A 21,885-nucleotide genomic window follows, 5' to 3' on the forward strand; every position below is an offset into this window, starting at 1 on the left:
ATCATGATTGTCATGAGAAAATATGGGGCAACATTGTATGTAACTTTAAGATTCTGCTGTGTGATATTATTAATGCATATTTGTGTGGGGACTCCTCAGCTAGGTATCAACAAAATCAGCTGTACAATCACCTGGGTAAGCAGCCATTTTTTGGCAGGAAGAGGTTTGTGAAGTTAAGATGGAGTCTGAAATGATAAAAAAGAAGGACAATCACCCCAACCTTCCCTTTTTCTCTCTCCTGCCCAACTCATTCTCCACTTGTGAGAAGAAAAAAGTAGATAGCCATTGTACTCTGGAGTAGGGGACATGACCCGAAAATCAGGAGAAAGAGACTATGGGGTAGGATAATCCCTGTGGTTCTTTTTTTCACCTGTTTAAACTTCGTTTGTTTTTTCTCCCTGCTCCATGACTCTATTTGCTGCTTAGCTGCAAATTAAGGAAAACACAAATTCCTTCCTTTGTTTAGGATAAACCTGACTTCTGCCTGGGCAGATCAGTGAGGTCTGGAACATGGGGAATCTTATTACTTTACATGCACTGTTGCCACACATTGTTTATCAGGACAAGACTTTTCAGCAAATTGTGAATTTTCTGAGGGTGTTAAAGAGCGGATATTTGTCTAATTATGTAGTCAATGCATTTTGCAGAGCCGGCCTGAGCTGGAACTGAGTAGCCCCTGTTCGTGGCAGCAGCCCCTGTCTGTGGACAGCCTGAGCCACCAAGAACAGCCCAGGCCTCTGTGAACAGGGGCTGCTGCCAAAGCAGCCTTGGCCCACTGCGGGCAGAGGCTGCTTCGCAGCAGACTCCCCTATCCACCCGTTGCTGCCTCTCATAGAGGCAGCATGCAGAACCGTGGAGACGGTGCTGGGGGGAACCAGCTTTTAAGACCACTCCACCCATCATTGGCTCCTGTTCCCCTCCCCCTTGCCACCTCGCATATAGAGGCAGCAAAGGCGTGGGGAAACAAGTAGCCGAGTACTCAACTCAACCCCAATAAGTTTAGCTTACATCCCTAGTACAAAGATTATTGCAGTAGTGTATAGAGTGTGAATACCGGGGTGTATTTCCTCAACAAGAAGCCCATCTTCTGAAACAGTGACTATGAACTTTCTAGGTCTTTGATAAATGTATTGTCAAAACAAGGTGTGTTTATTATCTTTAGAGACAGAGGACAGAGGAGAAGGATGTTGGGAAAGAAGGAAATAGACTTCTAGAGAGAAATGAGTGGAAGAAGATATGGGATTGGAAAGGAATGTAAGTGCAGGAAAAGAAAGAGGGACATTAATTGTGGTGATGACATGCCACGGAGTAAAAGGCGAAAGATGAGTGTGGAGGAGACAAATCCAATTTGCTATTAGGAAGTCTGCACTTGTGTCTATCTGTTGCTCCAATGCCTGAAATAAAAATGTGAAATGTCTGCCTGACTGGGCTATAGAAAGCAGATTAGTCACTGAGAAGCATGGTAACCATTCAGAGATATTTAGTAAGCTGAATTCCTATATTCGAGGGGGGATTTGTTGGCAGAAATAATGAGCCTTTGCTGCCCCCCAGCTGCCTGCTCCATGTCAAAATGTGTTTTCATCTACTACACTAAATCTTTCTTCTTCTTTTCTGTCAAATCTTGGGTTTCTCTTAAATATAATGTCTTTACGCCCAAGGTGAAATGTCAAGGATAGATCACAGTAAATGTTTACTTGAGGAAATGCACCTAGGTAGGCTTAAGTGCTTCTAACATCTGAAAAATGATGCTGATTTCTCAAATAGTCCAATGCGTTACCGCTGGCTGCTTTCAGATGAATATTGTTAGTTGGACAAGTCCATTTTTAAGATTTTAAACCTGTGAGATTTTACATAATCATAAGAATAGCCTGAATTCTAATGAGTGTAAATTAACTATTATTTTGATCCATATGAATGGTTTTCAGCCCATGCATTACTTCTGCTATAATTTTCATTTAAAATATCTGATGCAGGTGAGAGAGAGAGAGAGAGAGAGAGAGAGAGAGCAAGTTTTACCAAATGTCTAAGAGCAGTGGTCAGACTTGGTAGAAGTAAACCAGAACACTTTTCTTGTGTTTGATTATTTAGCTTTTTAATATGATGGACACAAATATTATCAAAAATGCTAGAAGTTACATCTATTATGAACTGCAATTAACATAATAAAAGCGATGCATACCTATGGAGAAAAATATATGGTAATCTTCCAAAATGTGGGGAAAGTTTGGGAAAACATTCTGCTGTCTTGGAGTATCTATTTCAAATGACTCTGAGCTCTTTTTTAACATGATACTATTAGCCAAGTAAAGCGTTGTACAGACTATTGGGATAACACCTACCCTTAATGCTTTCCGCCTATTTCTAGATTACTTACCAAAGATTGCATTTGATCAGACTGTACAGTCCTGAATTCTTAAAATCCTGCCATCCCTGCAAAGCATTTCCTGCTTTGCAGAGCTAATAGCACTGCATAATAATAGTGAGTTCCTGTCAAAGGTATTTCCTTCCTTCAGGAAAGGTGGCATTTTTAAGGATTGTAATATTTTTAAAAGGTATATATGAGGCCTGAAGTCAAGTGCATTGAGTTTTGTTTGGGAATGCAGAATGGGTGGAAATCCACTGAAGGTAGCATTCTGAACTTCTCTTCTTTCAGGCTGAAATAGCTCAGCTTCAGGAGCAGTTAGCTCTCAAAGATGCAGAAATTGAACGTCTACAGAGTCAGCTCTGCAGGACCTCGGCACACAATGAAATTGCAGAAAGAGGTAAGAATGGATGGGGAAGAAATCAAAGGTGAAATGAAAATATTTGTCTTCAGTTCTGTGAAGCATCCACTGCCCAGCATTTAAAGCAAGGTATGGAGATATGACTGTCCTGCATTCTAAGATTTGGGGGTGAGGAGACAGGGAGCAGACTTTCCTCTACTGACAGTCCATGTAAGAGAATATGGCATCCATGTAGCACTAACATTTCTAACACAGAGAACTTTGTTCTAAATTGAAAAACTATTTAATATTCCTTGTAGCCATATATTTGTAAAGTATTAATCTCCGAGTTACATGAAAGGGTATTTCTAATTACCGTTTTTAAAAGAAAAAACTGTTGTTTATCACTGTCATCGTGCCTCAGTAGGTTACAGCTGAGTGATACCATATTCAGTACAAACAGCTAAGAAACAGAGCAGACTCACCCCCAAACTGATGCTTATTCTATTATTAGATACACCAAGATTGAAACAAATGTAAATTATGTCTCCCCACGCTGGTTAACAAGAAGTTAAAAATGAAGTCTCCTTAGGCATCCCAGCTCTTATTTCACCACCCATAGACCAGTGGTTCTCAAATTGGGGGTCTGGATCCCATTTTTATGGGCTAGCCAATGCCAGTGTTAGACATGCTGGGACACAGGACTGAAACTGTAGCCTGAGCTCTGCCCCACTTGGGGCAGCAGGACTTAATCTGCATCTCCCTCTTCTCTCACTGGGGCAGTGGGGCTCAGACTCTGACTCCCCACCCAGGTTCATTTAGTAACTTTGTTGACAGAGAGGAATGGAGGTGGAATGCAGTTTGAGAACCCCTTTACTAGATTATAAAAGTGGTTATTTAAAACCAATATAATCAAACAAAGGGTTCTTCTAATATCCGGAGATCAGCTCATACTAAGGGCAATATATAACTCACATCTTACATATAATTACACTGTAGCCAGTGCTTTAGTGCCTTTTATCTAAAAGTTTATTTATAAGATAAAAGAAAAGAGAGTTTAAATGGTTAAGGAAATCAAATACTTACAATTATTGCAGAATTCTTATATGCGGTATGAAGTAATAATGTTACAAAATGCTGCCTTGTAAAGTCTCTGGTAACTGTCAAAAGATTTGAAGGCCCTCCATCCACTGTTAGAATGCTCCTTTTCAGGTAATACCATAGTCCAGAGACAAGAGTAGAACAGAGGCAAGATAGAGATGCTTCTAGTGTAATAGTATTTGATATATTGTAACTTTTCCATTGATACCTTACATGACACACTCTGTACAAGATCTGTTGCAGTTGTCTGACAGTGGCAATATTAATGATATCATTGGTCATATTCCAATCATACAGCATCACAATTACTTCCCAGCAATATCCATGTGCTGCCCCTGTCTATTCAAATATTCCAAATCATAATTTGTTACCCTGTGTTCCTTGTGTAATTCTTTGCTATTAATAGGGAAAAATGCTATACAGAAGACCTGGTCCCCCTTCCTCGTCCCCTTCCATTTTCAGCCAACATTCCCTGGAGTGTTGACCTCACTCGGCTTCTATCAGATACCAGGGTGCAGGGAAAGATGATACTTAAAGGCTCCACTGCTCCCCGCTCCAAGGAGTACTATTGAGTGTGCTCTTCCAGAGGCAAAGGAGACAATTTAGCCGTTTGCTGTTGTATGTTCCATTAGGAGTGAATGCTGATTCAGGAAGGGCTCTCACCATATTAGGACTGTTTGATGCTAGTCCATCTGTTGAGCTTATGCATGCTGAGTGTTACAAGATGTCTCTTATGCTTGAATGCATATTCTGACTGAATTGCCATACAGTATCTAATGTGTGCTTTTTCTACAAACTTTATTTGACTTTTACCATTTACCATTGTAGAGGAACTATATAGGAGAAGGCTAAAAGAAAAACGTAAGCCTTGAGATTCTCTTTTGGCATTTTCTTAATGTTCATTTTCACACAAATTATAGCTAAAATGCACTTCTGCAGCAATAATGTAATATCTTTCTCCATTCAGCTGCTTTACCATAATGTATATGAGAGAGTTATTTCATGGTTTGCAGGAAGCAAACAGCTATTAGCTCTGCTTAAAGCTTGAGTCTGATTTATCACGTCAAACAAATATGGATGAAATGTTGTAGGTTGATAAATCAAATAGCTGGACTTTAAAAGGACACTGTCAAGGTTAACAGGCCCTATATTCAACCTTCACTTTTTGTATTGCATGTAAACTGCATGTGTCATTTTCACTTTTGTCTTTGTGATTTTGGGGAGATAGTTTTCTTTGGAAAACATGTTTCTTTTCACCACTGAAGTAAATAAGGGATAACATTTTGATAAAGAAATAGATTTTCATTCAGACTTGTTTGGGGTTACTACAAACAGCAGGAATGAAGTTTGTTTTAAAAGTTATTAAAATATATTGACACTGTTCCTTTTGAAGTCCAATAATGATGAATTACAATTAATTCCAAGTTGATTTTTAAAGCTTTTCTTTAAAAAGCAACTTTCTTTTTAAATCCGTCTGATTGCTTGATCACTGCTTGCTGCTTTTTGTATTTGGTTTGATTTAATTACATTAGTGCATCTCATATGTAGACTAAGTGCTGTTTTCTGCATGAGAAACATGTTTGCAAAATCTTCATTTAAATGTTTGTAAATATATTAGTCATAGCCAATCATTGCAGAATGCATGGAACTGGCAATAACTAACTGAAATTAATTATTAAAGTATGCACAGACACTTTGAATGTGAAGTTGAATGTTCAACCTTAAACTATTTGTCATAAAAATGTATTAATACTGCCTTTTTCAACTCTCATTTTTTCCTATTTCCATCAGTGACTTTGAGAACTGGTAGCACAATTCTTTGTAAACCAAATACATCAATTTAAAAATGTCCAGGAGTGTGTGCCTTGCATGGAAACTACAACCGATAAAATATTTTTAGGCTCTACTTAATTATCTACATTTGGTTACTACAAAAGAGGATGTGGGAGAGTCAGTGGAAAACATGTACATGGAAAACATGGATGGCAGATTTGGCCATGGCTAGTTATGAAATCCAGTCAAAGCTTTGTAAATTTCCAGAAATACAGATTTGTGATGATGAGCAAATTTTGCCTGTATGGTTTTATAAATAACCTACAAATCTTGCATTGCAAAAATTGTGATATGTGTGGTACAGCTCTGTATTTGCTGTTGACATTTTTACCAAATATTTTGTTCAATTATTCAAATTTAGAAAGTTTTTAATAGATTCTGGAGTCCACAGAAAACTTTTCCTTGTGCAGTAAAGACATTAAGGATTACTTACTGCATAATGTCAGGCTTTCTGATTTATGATTTGTTGTTGTTGAACTATAGGTTTCATAAATATTCTTTAACCACAGTTCATGTAAGCTATAGATCATTATCCCCAGCTTGAAGGTAATTTCTTTTAAAAATATTTCCTTAAATATGACATAAAAGAACCTCTCAAATCTCTAGGGAAACGGGAGTCAAATCTTTTCAACCCAAAGTTTTAGGAAAATAAAATGTATAAAACAAAAACCATTATATAGTTTTCATTGTGCATAGCACCTTTAAGATAAGAGAAAGTGGCCAAACTAAATCATTTATAGCTGAAGAGACTTCTAAAAAGTGTGATTGTCCCAGTTAAATGTTACTATTTAATATTTTAATATTCTGGGCACTTAGATGTCCCAGTGATGGGCCCTATATAAGACTCTAAATAGAACAGAACAGAAATGACTTAATCTAGGTTACATACAATGACATTTTTCTCTTAACATTTTAAAACTATTTTAGATCTAGAAGTTCAGCGATTGAAGATAGGAATGGAATCATTGCTAGTTGCAAATGGAGAAAAGGTGAGGCAATGGTTGGGACTAACTTGCTCCTTTGCGGTAATAATGGAGGTGTGTCTAGAAGGTATCGTTTATTGCATCTCTGCAATGCTATAAAACAGTGGTCCCCAACTTTTTGGGGCTGCCGGGCACCCAGGGGTGGGGTTGTGCATGTGCTGCGCGCCTGGGGCACGGGCTGTGCATGCACCGCGGTCCTGGAGTCCGGGGTGCAAGAATGGCTTGGGCTAGCCCATGCCACTCGGTGGGAACACATAAATGCTCCAGCGGGCGCCATGGTGCCCGCAAGCACCGCACTGGGGACCACTGCTCTAAAATGCCACCATCACCGTGAGTTGCCTAGTGTTGTATGGGGTCATGGGACCTATAGATCTAACCTTGAAAAAGAGATGCTGCCTTTCTCTACCAGCCCCAACTACAGCATCTTTAAAGTCCCTCAGATTCTCATATGGGAGCTCTTTTGCCTGGGAAATAGAGATCCAGGGTTATGGATAGGGATGTCAGGGTGTAGTTGGTTACATGATTAACTGATAAGCCTGGTCTTATCAGTTAATCCTGTTGAATATATGCACTCCACCCACTTGCTGCCTCTGTATCAGAGGCAGCAAGCAGTGCCCGATGGCAGACAGTGCCCAGGAAGAGCCTGCATTTAAGCTGGCTCCCCACAAGCACTGGATCCCATGGAGCCACCCATCCCACCCCACCCCACCCCACCCCCACACTGCTACCTCTGATAGAGAGGCAGCAGTGCGAAGGGTGAGGAGGGGCAGGTGGGAGCCGGTACATGTAGGGAGATGGCTTTCAAGCCAGCTCCCCCTGAATATTGGCTCCTATGGAGCTGCCTGCCCCCCCTTTGCTGCCTCCCACAGAGGCAGCGGGTGGAGGGAGGCAAAGCTGGTGCACCAGCTCTTCCCTTCTCCCCATCCCACCCCATGTTGCTGCCTCTATCAAAATAAATACCAAAAAATAAATAAAAATTAAAGTTTGGGATTTGTAATTGAGTTTTCAAGAAAATTATCAGTAGGGCACAAAAATAGCAATGGGCAGGCCAGCCTGTACTTTAGGAAGTTGTTTGCACATGTAGATGTGAGGTATGGGCAAGTAACCTCTTACTACATACCCTCATGTGGGACCGGGAACACTGAAAGGTCAAAAGATAATTCTAGAAAATTGAGCACCTCATAAATGAATTTGTCTTATAACAGACTTTGCTGTTTAAAAAGCCAAAATTTATATCTGGACAATTAAACACATGGCGTTGTCTTTTGGCAGAGCTGTTGCAAGACTGTGGAACAGTTTGCTTCTGAGATATCTTTGCTCACTTTCTAGTCTCACGGACTGGATTCATATTTGCAGCCCTTCAGCCACTATCTTTTTAGGGATGTAAAATTTCAGCTAATTGGCTTGCTTTGAAGCACCTCTGTCTCTCCTCACCTTGCTGCCTCTTTCCGATAGAGGCAGCAAGGGAAGGGGGTGGGGGTTGACTAGTCGACTGGCTATCTGAGAAGCATTTGCTAGTCGACTAGTCATTCACATCCCTATGTCTTATGTGGCTGTCCATTCCAGAATCTTAATCAGGAGGGCAGTCTAGATTCTGCAATACACAGAGAGCTGGCATTCACCTCTGAATCTGAAACTGAATTTAGGGTATGTCTAAGCTAGCTCGTTAGTTCGAGCTAGCTAGGTAAATGAGGGCAACCGGAGTTGCAAATGAAGCTCGGGATTAAAATATCCCGGGCTTCATTTGCATGTTCCTGGGCGCCGCCATTTTTAAATCCCCCGCGGCTACCATGGCACAGAGTAGGTAGTTCGTGGAACGAGAAGTAATGGTAGTTCGAATTAGGATCTCTAATTCAAACTACCTACTCCGTGCCGCGTGTAGCCACGGACACGGAGATTGGACTAAGGGGGATTTTAAAATGGCAGCACCCGGGAATATGCAAATGAAGCCCGGGATATTTAAATCCCGGGCTTCATTTGCAACTCTGGTTGCCCTCATTTGCCTACCTAGCTCGAGCTAATGAGCTAGTTTAGACATACCCTTAGAGATGTTCAAATAGGTGAGTAGTGGCCAATATAGATGGAGTGAACAGGGGTGCAGTCATGCCAATGGTGTTTGGTGTTGTGCGATTTGAAAGTTGGCAGCCCTAGTAGAGTCTTTCATCACTCCCTATCCAATCTCCAAAGGCATTGTCCACCTTGAGGAGACACCTCCAGTGGCAAGCCAAGAGGCCAGCTCCTCACCCTGCTGTACTGGTTTTCACTCTGCTCCGCTCTTCCACGCCAATGGGGGGCCCAGTACTGAGCCCCACTATATTGGCTTTGTGCAGTTAAAGCAGCAGAAAAGGGACTGAAAACGAAGGACAGGTTTTTAAAAGAACTTGGCATCCACAGTTGAAGCCAGACTGAACTCAGTGCTCCCCCACAGGCATCTCTCAAACAAGTGGTCAACTTTTCAAAAGATTTTTAGGAAGAAATGTTGCAGGCTAAGCCATTTTTGAAAATCTGGCCTTAAGTGGGCAAAGTAAGGATTTACATAATGGGGAACTCAGCTGGAGAAAATAAATGTTCTATAGAAGGGACATGAGATTCTGGATATGATTCCTATTAAGAAGGGGGACAAATCCCCAGGAATCACAGATAACATATAGTAGTAAGTTATACACATTATTATTAGTAGAAGATTATTAATAACTATATCTTCAAACACAATGATATTAAATCTAGCTGTTTGAAGATGATTTCCCTTTAATGTTTTTTCACAGGACCGTCGAATAGAGGAGTTAACGACATTGCTAAGCCAGTACAGAAGGGTGAAGGAGATAATGATAGCTGCTCACGGTAAAATAAGTGTTGTGGATAATGTTTGATGTCTGGTCTTCCTGAATACTGGTTTTCACTCTGCTCCGAAGGAGGAATGCAATGTAGACATACCCTAGGATTCTATGATTGTGGTCTCACTTTTCGATTACCTCTGATATCATAGCTTCACTGAAGTAAGGGGAGCTAAGATCATTTACAACAACTGAGGATGTGCCCGGAGGAAACCACACTTTGTGACAACATCAAATAACTTTTCGGTTTACATCACGAGGGCTCAGTTAACAACAGTAGGTTTGCTGGCTCTCTTCTGACCCAAACAGGTTAATAATGCATGCAAGTCCAAATGAACCAGGAAGTATTCTGTCCTTGTGACATCAGCAAAGCACAGTACATGTAGCAATAGTTTTCTATAGGTGATTATAACCATACTGCCAAAGTCAGAAAAATGAAGGCTAATTGACATTTTAATAAACAAAATTCTATTTTATCTACCATGAAATATCTGCCCATCTGATTAGACCAAGTGTAGTAAATGCCATCCATTCTGTCTGCATTTAGAATAGCAGAAACATGAAGGTAAGACCAACCATAAGCAAAGCTATTTGTTTTGTTTTTTTTAATGCATCACAAAATGCACTTTTAAAGGAGCTGATCCAAATCCCATTGAAATTAATGGGAGTCTTCAATTGATTTCTGGGAGCTATGGCTCAAACCCTAATTTAGTACCATTGCCACCATCAGAAATCTTATTAAACAACATTAAGTTTGTTGTTTTCGTGTGTTAGGATGGGACAGTTTTTGTAGTGGTGGTACTGATAGCCATTGTACTAACCTGTGAACATAACAGACATCAATTCAAGGAAGCAGGTGTGACAGTATCTCCACCTACCATTGTTCTAACACATAGGCTGTGTCTACACTGGGCCACTTATTCCGGAAAATCAGCCGCTTTTCCGGAATAAGCTGCGAGCTGTCTACACTGGCCCTTGAATTTCCGGAAAAGCAACGATGCTCTACTGTACAAAATCAGCCGCTATTCCGGAAAAGCTATTCTGCTCCCGCTCAGGCATAAGTCCTTATTCTGGAACACTGTTCCGGAAAAGGGCCAGTGTAGATAGCCCAGTAGTCTTTTCCGGAAAAAAATCCCCGATCGTGAAAATGGCGATCGGGGCTCTTTTCCGGAAAAGCACGTCTACATTGGCCACAGACACTTTTCCGGAAAAAGGGCTTTTCTGGAAAAGCAGCCTGCCAATGTAGACGCTCCTTTTCCGGAAAAACTGAAAACAGAATAGTATTCCGTTTTAAGCAGTTCCGGAAATTCATGCCAGTGTAGACACAGCCCTACAGTGTTAGGTTGGGTTTGAAAGGTCTCATATGAGCTGTAATATAGTCTCCGATGAGTCTGCCTATATTATTATTCCTTTACTTCTTGTTACACAGTATTATGCAATCTGAAGAGCAGGTAAACATAACAGCCAGAGAAGTCTTCTTCTTCAGCAGACATGAAAGACAAAAGAAGAGCTGAAAACAATGTTAATGTTTTCTGACCTGTGATGCATTTTCATTAGCTGAATAAGATCTGTTTTGTTAGGCAGTATTTTGTTTTCATAATTGTAGCACTTCAGAGACATAATGAAGCTCCTAAGAGTCTTTTTGCTATGTTCTATAATTAAATACAAAACATTTGGAAAAACTTAAAAAACAACAAATAGTCTGAGTGCTGAGGACGGTGTCTCTTCTTCCACTTCAGCCTCTGATTCAGATTTACTTTCCAGTTCCACACATCTACCATGTAGGCTTCTGTGTCGGTGTTAAATGCTGCTTTGCCATATGCCGCAGATTTATTTCATTATGAGTTAGCTTAAATCAGGGGTGTCCAAACTTTTTTCAAAGAGGGCCAGATTTGATGAAGTGAACATGCGTGAGGGCCGACCATTTTGCCTGACATTCTTTGAACCATTAAAATGAAATGCAAATTAACTATTTTATGCAAAGTTTATTGCAAACGGCATACTTTTCATTTAGTCACATGGATGACAAATCTAAACAGGTGTTAAATCACTCTGCCTTTCATATCTGAAGGCCAGATGAAAAAAAAATCCAGGAAGCTGAAATATATGTCAGGAACATTGTAAAGTACATTACATATTATTGGTAATAAAGGTTGTCTGTCAACTTTTAAGTTCAAAAAATATGAACAGGAACATAACACCAAGTATACATGTTGTGTCCAAATATATTTATAACTAATTTAGACCAACTGACATTAATTGAGATTTTACAATGTATTCATCTCAATACATATGGATTCGTTGGGGGCCATAAAAGATAGATATTGCCAAATTACCTGTGGGGCCATATTAAACCAGAACACGGGCCGCAATTGGCCCGCGGGCTGGACTTTGGACATGCCTGGCTTAAATACTTTGTCACTAAAGTCATTTGAAAGCTGGAAATATTTGTTAATTCTGTGCAGCATCTTCAACTTAGGGTGCAAGAAGAGGGCCTCAGAGGCTTGGTGATTGGGCAGTGGTGTGTTTAAAAAGTGCACTCTGTAGATGGAGAGGCTGGATCATAGAAAAATGAATGAGAGATGTTCTGTTGATCTGTCATCATTATTGGTCATCATTACTTATATTCTGTGTCAGGATGAAATTATATTGGATTCTAAGTACCAGAATTTCCAGGTACATTTCTGCATTTAAATAATTGCCATCATATTCACTTTGCAATGAAGTACGAGAAACTGGATTGTGATGGGAGAGTGCGGATTCTAACACATGTGCCTTTTAGTAAGAGAAATGTAGCATCTCCAGTGGCAAATAAGCAAAATAATAATAATCTGAAGAAGTGGGCTGTGCCCATGAAAGCTCATGATCCCATCTACATGTTTTGTTAGTCTATAAAGTGCTACCTGACCATTTGTTGTTTTTTAAATGTATTTACTTAATAATAATAATGTTTAGTTTGTTTTATTTACATATAGATATAATGCTCCCTTTTAAAATCTCCCTTTAAAATACTGTATGAGACAATTGTTTTTATAAGCAGAAAGAATATATAAGATCCAATCAAATGTTCATATGGCCTGTTAGCCTACTTAAGCATTTCTATCTTCAAACCATCCAGGCTCTTCAGAGAGAATTTTGTCTGGCAGCAGTGAAGAGGAACCTGAGGCAAATTTGAAGAAGTGGAATCCCGTGAATAAGCCTCAAGCAGACTTACTTAAACCAGAGGTATTTAATAAAAACATTGTGTAGGGTTAAATTATTTTTTTGACCCCACCATATCAGAGATACTCTATACGACTGATCACACTTCGGTTGCAAGAATATCACTCAGGGCCGAATTTCTCTGGGTTAATTAGTTGTGTGTGTGTATTTGTGTGCGTGTATGTGTGTTTGGTGGGTTAGTTTTCAGATTCAAACACATATGGGCTAGAATCACAAACTGGGACTCATATTTTTGATAGGTACCTCTGGGAGAATTGTCACCAACTATGGACTCTCTACTCCCACAAAAGACTCTGGATATCAGGTAAGACTCTTGTTTTGTAAACTGCCCTGGGACTAACTAACCAATTCAGAGATTAACATTTAATCTTGCATGTTCCTATAAAGTTAACAATATGGGGTCGGATGAGGACATACTGCTTGTTATGTATGCATTCAGGGCTGACTTAGCAATGTCATTGATTAAGAGATGTACGTAGCACATAATACTTACAATAAGCTATATTATTCTGATTAACAGTGGAAGCATTCCAGTTCTTGCAACTAACCTTATTTCCCAACATGAGGAAACCTTGGAAGCCAGAAGTAGGTAAGAACAATATTTCCGTGTACCTAGCCAGATAGTGGTCAGCCAATAGAAATGAAGTTAGGGATTTCAAACTGAGACAAAGGAATTTGGGGGGTTTTCCCTCCTTTCTCTCTAAGCCAGAGTTTGCTCTCTAGATACTGAGGGAGACAGAAGTCATGTCTCTCTCCAAGAAAAAGACTCTTCATAATGTGTAAGTAGGGTAAAGTCTAGATAAATCCATCAGGTTTTATTGTTTTCTGAGTTGGGAATTTGGATCTGATGTCTGTGCTGTTAGAAATAGTTTTTCCTCTCTTTTACAACTAAGTTTTGACCCATGGGGAAATCCTCCATGAGTATATAAATTGGTGGCTCTTAGCATCAAGTCATTCCAACTATGCTTGTAACAGGAGTTTTGTTTTAATAATAAAAGTTTTTTCTTCTTTTAATTAACCTGGTATTGGTTCATTTCTGTGTCCTGGAAAGTCTGTCTGTGAGATCTGCATGTCTCTGACGAGGGGACAGCATCACAGACTGCAGTTTGTATTTTCTCTTTTCTTTTCAAGCTCTTTGGAGAAAAGAGCTTGGGGTGCGCTAGGGTTGGTTTCAAGTGTCTACCCCTGTTTGTGTGTTCAAAAGCACTTTATGGTGGCAGTGGATTCCCCAAAATCTGGGTATTAGGATTTTGGGGGGAGTTTTTGTACCAAAGCCTGTAGAGATCAGGATATGGGATTGCTTTGTGGGCCCCCCACTTTTACATTCATTGTGCCAGAGTGGGGAATAGCCTTGACAATTTATCACCGGGATTAACTGAAATCTACAGAACATTTCCTCAGTAATCTACAGATGATTTTGCCAGTTTTTGCAATTTCTACAAATCTACCAACATTATTTTGCATTTGTTATTGTGGTTTTTTTTTTGTTTTTTTAATTTTCCAAACATCATTTTGTACTTTAAGGGTTCCAGAGAAAAAAATGTCAAGTAGCCTAGAGGACTTGCAGAGTGAATCCCTGGAAAAGGTTAGTTCATAAATATTTACAACTTTTAGCATTTAATCTGAAATCTAAGAAATTAACATCAATATCTATCTATCTATCTCACCTGCATATGCTAAATGTAACCAACACCAATACTGTATTTAAAAGGGTGTTTATGAAATGTAGTTCAAACCCGCTCTCTCCTGCTCCTTTTATATAAGCTTAGAATGAACAAAGTATTTGCCTTGTCCAGGTAAACACATCCTAACACTTAATCTGTCAGCTAAATAAGGAGAAAAAGGGAAATGCATGGACATGAAGCATATCTAATGTATAAATGGTAATAGGAATCTTTTTAAATTGCACATCTTCATATGCCTTTAAATTTCAGGACACATGATAACAGAAGTTATTCACTGAGCTCCTCTATAAATAAACAGTATAATTTTTTACATATTTTTCTTTTTTAAAAGTAGATGTTTTTATTCAGAATCTGACCTTTTTAGGCTTCACCATTACACTGAATTCATAAAAGCATTCCATTTTCATAACATATTCTTCAAATTCAGGATCTTACACTGAGAGCATATTCACTCTTATTTCCTTAAATGTACAGTAAGAAGCTTTTAGAGGGTACTGGTTGATCATCATTAGCCAATTCTGTTTTATGACATTATACAGTATTTATTCACTGCATAATTTTACCTTAGCCAATTACAATGCTTTTTTCAAACTTACATGAATTTAACCTTAAACACAATTAAACACACTTGTTTTATGTGTTTTTTAAATAACTAAAGTCCTATGAACTGTGAGTACTTTACCTGTAACAAACCATTTAAACTATTAATTAAGTCACAATTTAAAAATAAATTTAATTGCTAAACATGGAGTACGACTTTTGTCCGGGATTGTGGTTGGATTGCTTGCTTTTAAATATATTTGTTACTTCCCAAGCTAGACTTCTGATATAAATGGCATTATTAAAGTTGGTGTTGCTGTTACATAAACACAAGAGCAGTGTTGTTAATGCCAAGGCTAAATGTATTTCAGTTGTCTTCTTTTTCACTTTGCTTCCGTCTTATTTCAATATGATCAATTGGATCATTTTTTTTACTCGCTAAATTTAGATTTTTTTCCCACTATCAGTTTAATTTTGCCAGAGTTTTCTTGATTTTTTTATATTACACAATTACTAGGTTTGTGTAATGTTATTTATCCCTGCACATTAATATATCCTTTTTAAATGGTGTTAGTGTATCCATATCTAGTAAAAATATGGTTAATTCAAAAATTTCTTCTAGATCTTCCTAAAACTTTTTCTGTGCGTCTTTTGATTTAATACAAATGTAACCTAACAAACTTATTATGTTTGCTCTTTAAGTGTTGTAATACATACAGTAAATGAATCAAGCATTAACATTTTCAGTTCATTGTAGAATTTAAAAGGCTATACTGTTACTGAAGTCTGACAAGCTAAGCACTAGTGTGCTTAGTCAGTATTTGGAGGAGAAACCAAGATGGTATGAAAATTGCATTAGTGAGTTTAAGACCCAGATCAACAAAGCATGGAAACATGTGTTTACATTTAAGTGCATGATTAATTTAGAGGAAAGCAGGGGGCCTATGTACTAATTGCTATGCTGAAAAATGGGATGGGATTATTTGTAGTTTGAAATTAAGTACTGTATATGATTACTTGCTTTGCTGATTAGGGCCTTAATAGTCAATACTCTTCCACTGAGGCAGTAACAGACAATACTAAGGGTACTCTGTTGCTGAAGGTGCAATAATTTACATGCAATCTAAAGTCTTGGGTCCTTTCTGATTGCAACAATTAAAGATCCCTATGCATTTCTTTTTTTAAATTAGAAGTTAGTCTTGTTGACCCGGTCAAAGTACTGTTTGCATAATTACATTCCTACCTAAGTTCTTCATACAGCTTTAATTAGGTAAGATATTCTTCACTTCCTATCCTAGATCATTATGTAATATTATATTGCTGTGGTCTCTTAAATAGATGATAGATCAAAGCAATAAGTAAGTGTGGGATGAAGTGAAGGGAACTCCTCCTTCTGTGCATGTTGAAAGCAAAAAGCCCATTGACCTCAACAGAACCTAGATGGTAGTCATTTTGGTAAAGTGGGTGGGGAAAGACATGAGCTATAAATTATTTAATGAGGAGAGAATGGACCTCTTACTGTCTTCAAATAGAATCATTGCTTAGAAATCAGACTAAAACTGTTATTTTGTGTTGTGTGTATGTTTATACTAACATTTGTCTGTTACTTTTTTCCATCAAACTTTGAAATTATCCTCCCTGCAACTCCATAGTATGTAGACGGGAAACCAGTAGAGCCTGTTGTAGAACAAGAGGTATATTGACTGTATACTCCTTTAACATTTGCCTTCTATGATTGTGCATTGATGGAGGGGCTACTTTTTCACTTTTCATTCAGATTCTCATAAATTATTTTTATAAAGTACTGACAATTCAAAAAGGGAGGGGAGTCTCAGGAAGAAAATCTCTATATTCTAATAAGGAAAATAAAATTAGTTCTTTAAACACTCTTAAATCTATCAGAAAAAGTATAAAGAGATCTAGTGATGGAGACCTGAAGCTACACAAATTCAGAAAATAATTACAGTGCAGTTTTAGAACACTGAAGGTAATTTATCATTGGAACAATTTACCTACGCATGGGATGGATTCTCCATCGTTTGGTCTCTTTTAGACAGATTTATAGTCTTGACTTAGAGCTGTGATAGCTAGCTCAAATAGGAGTTTTCAGTTTGCTCTAAAAATTAATGATGAGGTTGTTTGCCCTGTTTTATAGTGGAGGTCAAATTAAATGATAACAGTGGTCTATTCTAGTTTTAATCCATGAAAATGGACAAACATGCTAAGACTGATCCAACTCTCATTGAAATCTATGGTAAAAATTGCATTGACTTCAGTGTGAGCCAAATAAGACCCTCTGTGTAGAAAATACAACTCACAGCAACAGTTTATATTCTCTCTTTTATTCTCATTAGTTTGAGGCATAGGAAAGGATTTAGCAAAACAGTGAAAATAACACTTAAGTACAATAGCTGTGTGAAATAAATTACACATTACTCTTGTGGTATAATTGTATATCTAAGACATTCCATCTATTTGTAGTAGCCGTGGTTTCTATTGTATTGCTCTAATCAGTCATGATGTAGGAGAATTTGGCCTGCCAGAGTAGGTAATCTTACAAAGATTTGCTATAGCAAAATTCAATGTTTTACTATACTTAGCTTAACCTATACAACAGAAAAGCAAATGGTCCCTTTGTATTGCTCACTTTCAGTACAATATATTAGATATCCGTGTTTTAACAGCCTTGTGCTGTGAACGCTTACTGTCAAGAACAGGCCCTACCACTATGGATACATCTACACTGCACACTCCTTTTGGAATAAGCTATTCCAGAATTTAGCTTCCGGAACACTTCATTTCGAAATAGTGCGTCTACACACAAAAAGTGCATCAAAATAGCACTTAGCTATTTCAAAATCTCGCATTTAAGGCCACCCGGAACCAGTTCAGGCAGGGCATTAGTTCATCAGTTGGTTCCTGGAGCTGTTGCCTGAGGCTACCTGAGACAAGTGCTTAAAGGGACCCCCAGGACAGCCATTTCTCAGCTTCTTCTGCTTGTTTCCCTACTTCTCTGAGGGACAGCAAAGCATTTGCAGTGTGTGCTCTGGTTGCCCAGCCTTTGGACACCACAGCACACCGTGCTATGGAGCCAGAGCTGCCTCTGGGCATGCGATGGCCCCTGACTGTAGTGCTGCAGTTTCTGCAGGCTGCCCTCAAGGCCCTGCAGGAACATGACCTCGATCTGCTTGAGGAGACCCTCAACCTCTGTCTGGGAGCACAGCTCTTCCAGCTGCACCCCACTGTGCACCGCTACTTCTGGCAGCTGGACACCAGTCTCGACAGGTGGGACCCCCTGGTGGTGGAGCAGTGGGATGACCAGCAGTAGCTCCAAAACTTCCGTATGAGTAAGGCCACCTTTCTGGAGCTGTGTGCCTGGCTCGCCCCTACCCTCACACAACGGGACACCCAGATGTGACCACGTACATCCATGTGCATGGACTGCAGAACGATTCCCCAGGCCGAGAAGGCCGAGCTAAGAGCGCACCCCAACCCCTCTCTGTCTGCCACCTTCTCCCTGTGTGAGAAAAATAAGGTGATGTTGATGTTCCCTCCCCGGCCTCAGAGGATGCCTAGGAAAACATCCAGGCCATCGGGTACTGGCTCCAGTGTCACTGAGGTGATAGTAGGTCCTCTTCTTCTTCTTCTTCCTCCACATCACCGGCTCTATTGCCTTGGCAAGCAACGATAGGCGTCTCCAGCCCTGAGTAAACCATGACAGGTGGGGAAGGGGATGCACTGCCCACCAAGAGGCAGGGCAGGTTCTGATAATAGGGGCAGGAGTGTGGTTCTGCCCCTGAGCAGGAGCTGCACTCCCTCACTCTGCTGTAGCCCTGTCAGAGCTCTTTGACTTTCATCTGGACCTACTCCTGGGTCCGGATGTGGTCTTGGTGGCCAGGCTATTGGCCATGCAATCATAAATGTTGGCGTTGCACCATCTGGAGTGGAGATCCTGGAGGTTTTCCTCCTCACCCCAAACCTCACTGAGGTCCAGGATCTCTGTCTCATACCAGGACAGTGCATGCCTCTTGCGGTACCTGGCAGGCTCCTGGGAGCCATCAGACGGCTCCTGGGAGCCATCAGACAGCTCCCTGGGAATGGTGGAGGGCTCTTGGTGGGCTTGAAGGTCTGCCATGGTGGCCTGTTGATTGCTGTGGCAGCTGTGGTGTGGCTGGAATCTGTAGCTAGCTTCCTGTTGTAAGCCCTTTCCCCTGTGGCTGCAGCTTTAAGGGCTGCAGGGGAAGAGGAACTATAGAGTCCTGATGAGTATGGGCAGAGTGGCCAGCAGAGCACCTGTGAGATTTCTTGGAGGCCATTTATTTTTAAATAACTCTATGTGCCACATCCACACACACACTTCCAAAATAGCTATTTTGGAAGAAACATTATTCCTCGTGGAATGAGATTTATAGAAGTCAGAATAAGCCATCTGTTATTTCGAAGTAACGGAATTGCTGTGTAGACGCTCACATTGTTATTTCGGAATAACAACCGTTATTGTGAAATAACAGTGCAGTGTAGATGTACCCTAAGAGTAGAACTATGGCTTGGTGTAAGTGTAGTCTCCGATCTAGTATGAAAGAGGCAAAAACCATATGGAATATTTAATGGAATTAATGGAACCATTCTAAACAGAAATGACTGAAGTATAAATTAGTCCATGCTTCTCCCTAAAAAGTGATATTAAAACTATTACTAATCTTTTAAAAAGTTAGTGCAAGTTATATAAAATATATGAAAAATATTTTAACCATATTTAATTATTTAGTATAATTTTGTATACAAGTTTCATAATAGTGTCCATACCAAGACACCGCTATTTCTTACAAAAATGCAGGTTTTTAACCTAACTTTAGTTTTCATGAAAATAAGTCTTCTGTTTGATATTCTGTTTTGCATCTTTATTTTTACATTTACATACTAGAGATAGGTGATTTACACTTGGCCTAAATTAGATAAAAATGCTTCTGGATTCACAGTTTACTAAGGTGCAGTTCTTTGGGGGAGTGCAAGGGTTGGAAGGAATGTATAGAGAAGAAGAGAGAGGAAATAACAATGGAAAAACAGGATGAAATATGGACCAGAGAGTATGCAGAGGAAAAGAAGGGCAAAAAAATTAATTATAATGACAAAATAAATGCAATGTATTTAACAATAATTTACATGTTAACAGAGCAATCCACTATAAATTTGGAGGCTGGGTGGTGGAGAGGGGAAGCATTCTAGCTTTTATAAAAAACACACACTTCCTTTAGCTAGAAAAACATGTTGGGTGCATCTAGACTGGCAAGATTTTGCGCAATTGAGCAAAAACTTGCCAGCTGTCTACACTGGCCGCTTGAATTTGTGCAAGAGCACTGACGTTCTAATGTAAGAATTCAGTGCTTCTTGTGCAAATACTTTGATGCTTCTGCTCAGGGATAAGCCCCCTTGCTCAAGAATACTTGCGCAAGAGGGCCAGAGTAGACAGGCACATTAATTTTTTGCGCAAGAAAGCCCGATGGCTAAAATGGCCATCGGAGCTTTCTTGCGCAAAAGCGCATCTATACTTGGCACAGATGCTTTTGCGCAAAAGCACTTTTTGCGCAAAATCATCCATGCCAATCTAGATGCTCTTTTGCGGAAATACTTTTAACGGAAATACTTTTCTGTTAAAAGTATTTCCACAAAATCATGCCAGTCTAGACGCAGCCCTTGTGTTTTAAATTGATTCACTTTTAGGAGAAAACTATGGTTTTAAAAACTGTTTGTGACCTTCACATAGCTTTTTCATTGCATAAACACAATGGCCTATATCACAAATGTTATACAAATAATATCTTCTTTTTTAAAAAAAAAAATACAGAATAAACCATATGCAAAGAGTAGCAAATATCAGACCTTACCAGGGAAACTTCTTCGACCCACACACAATGGAGATCATGGAACATACAATACTCCTACTTCCCTAATGAATGACAATGAAGACAACAGTGCACTGAGCCTGAGTAAGTATTCATCTTTTGCTGTGTTTGACCAATTGTGCATAAATATAAACAAACTCCTTTATGAAATCCAGCAGATGTAGCAAATGTTTTATATTCCTTTAAGCTAGAACAGTGGGCTGTTATAGGTAGAGGGTCCAGGAATGAAATTTCTGTTCTTTTTTAAGTAGGTGCTTGAAAGCAAAATGATGCATAAACTTAGCCCATTGCAAAGTAAAAAATGACTCTACAGTACTGATTTCTATTATGCTGAATGGTAAAAACTTTGTTAGCATCACTTTCTTGGGGTACGTCTACATTGCACGCTAATTTTGCAATAAGCTATTCCGGAAGAGTTATTCTGAAATAGCTTATTTCAAAATAGCATGTCTACATGGCAGGGAAACCTCAAAATTAGTCCGAGGCAGGCTTCTCTAATGTGGATGTTCTATCTCGATTTAGAGTCCCAGGAGGCACTGGGGAGGAATAACGTAGAATGGCCCTGGTGAGGGGCTATTTCAAAATAGCAGCAGTGGAGTGTCTATAAATGCCTTATTTCGGAATAAACATTATTGCTCATAGAATGAGGTTTACAGATTTCGGAATAAGATGTCCATTATTTTGAAATTATTATGAAATAATGGAATGGCTGTTTAGATGCTCACATTGTTATTTTGAAATAACGGTGCAATGTAGACACACCCTTGGATGTTAGATAAATCATTTTAAGCAATGAAAAAATAGATATTTGGGCAGGGGATTATAGTGGGGAACAAATTTCTGTTGGTTGAAATTAGGATTTTAGTTCAAGTCCCACTTGCTCATGGTTCTGGGAATAATAAGTAATAATTGTTCAATGCATAGCCTTCCTGGGAACTCTATTGCTTTCACCTCTTTTGATAAACAAAACAGCTAGTCAAGCTAAGATAAAGACAAGCTACAAAACAGTTGACTAAGAAAGTTATTTGAAGAATTTACTTTACCCCAAGGGTACGTCTAGACTACAGGGTTTTGTCGACAGA

At 39.3% G+C, this 21,885-nt stretch overlaps 1 protein-coding gene across 14 annotated transcripts in view; it reads left to right on the forward strand.

The window, feature by feature from the left end:
• PPFIBP2 (PPFIB scaffold protein 2) overlaps positions 1-21,885 on the forward strand; it is a 246,930-nt gene that overhangs the window by 194,751 nt on the left and 30,294 nt on the right. For 11 of the 14 annotated variants that reach the window (XM_075927828.2, XM_075927829.2, XM_075927826.2 and 8 more), the window contains 10 exons: positions 2,654-2,762; positions 4,632-4,664; positions 6,564-6,625; positions 9,385-9,460; positions 12,572-12,678; positions 12,915-12,979; positions 13,196-13,264; positions 14,200-14,260; positions 16,553-16,594; positions 20,746-20,887. In XM_075927828.2, coding sequence (XP_075783943.2) covers positions 2,654-2,762; positions 4,632-4,664; positions 6,564-6,625; positions 9,385-9,460; positions 12,572-12,678; positions 12,915-12,979; positions 13,196-13,264; positions 14,200-14,260; positions 16,553-16,594; positions 20,746-20,887 — 766 coding nt within the window. The remainder of the gene's footprint in view (positions 1-2,653; positions 2,763-4,631; positions 4,665-6,563; positions 6,626-9,384; positions 9,461-12,571; positions 12,679-12,914; positions 12,980-13,195; positions 13,265-14,199; positions 14,261-16,552; positions 16,595-20,745; positions 20,888-21,885) is intronic. The other 3 variants (XM_075927831.2, XM_006125671.5, XM_075927832.2) reach the window with 2 other exon arrangements.

The sequence above is a fragment of the Pelodiscus sinensis genome, chromosome 5 (assembly GCF_052426305.1).
Source record: "Pelodiscus sinensis isolate ZL-2025 chromosome 5, ASM5242630v1, whole genome shotgun sequence".
NCBI classification, from domain to species: domain Eukaryota; kingdom Metazoa; phylum Chordata; order Testudines; family Trionychidae; genus Pelodiscus; species Pelodiscus sinensis.